This window comes from Amblyomma americanum, chromosome 4 (assembly GCF_052857255.1).
Source record: "Amblyomma americanum isolate KBUSLIRL-KWMA chromosome 4, ASM5285725v1, whole genome shotgun sequence".
Lineage (NCBI taxonomy): Eukaryota > Metazoa > Arthropoda > Arachnida > Ixodida > Ixodidae > Amblyomma > Amblyomma americanum.
In genome coordinates, this window is record NC_135500.1 from 127,870,439 (window position 1) to 127,873,271 (window position 2,833).

The following is a 2,833-nucleotide window of genomic DNA, read 5'->3' on the forward strand; positions in this document are numbered from 1 at the left end:
GAGGAAATTTTCATACCGGTAACCAAGACGGGACAACGCGCTGGTAGCGCGACAGCAGGAAGACGGACACTTGCCATAAGCAACATGATGCAAGCGGATAGCCAGATTCGCGGGCCGCAAACCATGCTTGGGCATGAATCATCCCATGTCTATGCGGTAGTGCTATGGAGAGGCGTCTGTTCTTGGCCGGACTACCCAGAGTCTCCTGGTACCCCTGTCGTGCACATTTTGATATGAGCCAAAATTGATGTGCACACCATTTTCAGCCGCCCTTCGCCTCATCTCCTAACTGCGAAGTAGACTTTTGGTAGTTCCACTTCAACAATTCAGACTAAATTTGTCCACTCAGGTTACTCTTTTTCATCAAGCTCTTCACTTTGCGTACAGCCATCGTAATGTTGCCTCAGCCACACAAAACATTCGCCTTTCTTCTAGAACCGAGATGGGTACATTGTTAAAACCTTACTTTATAGCATTTTGCTTTCGTTAAACATAAAGGCCCTGAATCACCACTCGACTGTTCGCCAAATAGCATAACGTGGTTGTAAACCATACCCTCCTAAAGCAAATAGCAGCTCCTTTTTCACCCAAGATAACGGTGGAAAATTAGCCTTGTGAGAATGTTTTATAGTACTGTTGCAGTAACATGAATGACGCGGTACGTGCATGCCATCAGTGACCGCTGATTCTGGAATAACCACAATGTAGTGGTACAATTGAGGCGCCACTAGACGACTCAGCCGCGTGATCATGCACCACTCTTAAAGGGAAAAGAAGAAGAAAGGAGCCCACGGACCTCGCGCTGGGACGGCGCCTGCCAGAATGCAACCAGGATGACTGCGAAGATGCCCCCGCTCTGTCTACGGAAGCTGGCCAAGACCGACCTCGTGAGCAGCGAATGCTTTGACTGCGGCGACGTGTTCGGCCACGGTAACTTCCAGCGCTGGCTTTCCGTTCTCGCGATGGCGTCCATGTGCGCGATGCACTGCCACACACTCGTCTTCCGTCTCATCTCCGGCGACGTCGACCACTGGTGCAAGCAGCCGCGGGGCGAATGGATGTCTGCTGCCTCCTGGAGGAATGCGGCGATCCCTATTGACCCCGATGGACGTTTCAGCCGGTGCACCGTCTACAAGCACCCGGGCGACCCTAACGACACGCGGGTTGTCGGCTGCGACGAGTGGGACTACGACCCGGAGCGGGAGAGGACCACCATCGTAAGCCGCTGGGACCTCGTGTGCGGCAGGCAACCGCTTCTCGCTTTGGCGCAGGCCGTCTACATCGCGGGATCGATTTTCTTCATGAGTTTCGTCGGACTCCTTGCGGACCGCTTCGGTCGACTGCCCGTGCTTCTGTCGGCGGTGGTGGCCCTGCAGCTGGCCACGCTGGGCGGATGCTTTGCAGCAGCGTACCACGTGTACGTCCTCTCAAGATTCCTCAACTCTGGCTGCGCCGCGACGGTCGCTGTGCTCTCCTCCACGCTGCTCTTTGAGGCGTCGACTCACGGGCACCGGAGCCTCCATCTGTGCGCCTCCATGACCGCCGGGTTGCTGATAGCGGAAGGGTGGTTCGCCATTGCGCGACTTCTGCGGCAGGTCGACTGGATTGTGCTGCAGAGCCTCATGCTCTCGCCAACGGTCATCACGCTTTACGCGTTCAACGCAGCACTCGAGTCGCCGCGTTGGTACATTGCCAACAAGGACATGGCCAGCGCGGAGATGGTCATGCTCACCGCAGCCAAGGAGAACCGCTTCCCTCTGGCTACCACGATGTGCATGCTGGAAAGGCTCAAAGATGAAACTGCCCGGATCGAGCACCGCCTCAGTTCCAAGGGAGGAGACGTTGACGGTGCACGAGAGCTGCTGCGCCACTCGTTAGTATTGTTCGGCTCAAGTTTCGCCGCAACTTTCATGATGTTCGCACTTCTGCTTCTCGAGGTCAAGGTATCGGCGGGACGTAAAGCCTGGTTCCAGTGGGTATCGAGCGGCGCAAACCTGGCGGGCTTCTCGCTACTCTACCTTGCAGCCAGGAAAGCTACATCACCACGCGTGCTGGCCGCAATCCTGGGCGTGCTCGGCTGCATCTCAGGCTTACTAAGTTACGGTTTCGTGGGAAAATACCACCTCTTAACCAGCGTGTTGTTCCCTTTGGTCAAGCCACTTGTGAATGCTTGCAACATCCTCATATTCACGAGTGTAATGGGTATTGGCGCCGCTCCTCTCCGCTGTGCGACGGTTTGTTGGTCATTCGGCGTCGGTCGTTGCGGTGGGGTGTGTGCCGCCCTGCTCTTCGCGCTTCCGAACGTGGGACACGGAGACGTGCTCTTCGCCATCGCTGGAGCGGCGCTATTCGTGATGATGCTCGCTCAGCTCAGCCTCCCGCCGAAACGTGATGTCCTAATAGTGACCAGCATCATTCCCGTCGTCGAAAAGAAAGACGGCGTTGAATACATGAAAAACACCCTCGACATGCCACGTCCAAAGAAGGAACATCACCGGAGGTCCCACGCAAGCGCTCAGTCGTCCTAAGGCCACGGCTCGGAGATAAAGCAAGCGGGCTTAAATTGACTGTGGTGCTTTGTTTGATTTGAACGTGTACGTCGTGTAATTTGTAACTGCTGTCGCTATATCGCAGAATTCACTTCATTGTATTGTGAACACTTTTCTTCTCTCTTTCGTTTTGCCTTGACTGCTCACTTTATTGTCTTATAGTGATGTGCGGGTCAGGCAAAGCTATCCTCGTGTAATGTGACTATCTCGACTCGTGATCATCGCAAGGATATAAGACAAAGTCTTAGAATTTTGTAATATTTGCATAGCTAATGTACTTTGCC

The 2,833-nt window shown here is 54.3% G+C and overlaps 1 protein-coding gene across 1 annotated transcript; it reads left to right on the plus strand.

Annotated features, from left to right (window-relative positions):
- The first annotated feature begins 833 nt into the window (after window positions 1-833).
- LOC144129828 (solute carrier family 22 member 7-like) lies at window positions 834-2,528 on the plus strand. Its single transcript, XM_077663895.1, has one exon. The coding sequence runs from the start codon at window positions 834-836 to the stop codon at window positions 2,526-2,528; it is 1,695 nt and encodes a 564-aa protein (XP_077520021.1).
- Window positions 2,529-2,833: the final 305 nt, after the last annotated feature.

Bases quoted from the DNA above. Each gene is read 5' to 3' on its own strand.
- LOC144129828 (XM_077663895.1), top strand. From the start codon at position 834: ATGACTGCGAAGATGCCCCCGCTCTGTCTACGGAAGCTGGCCAAGACC.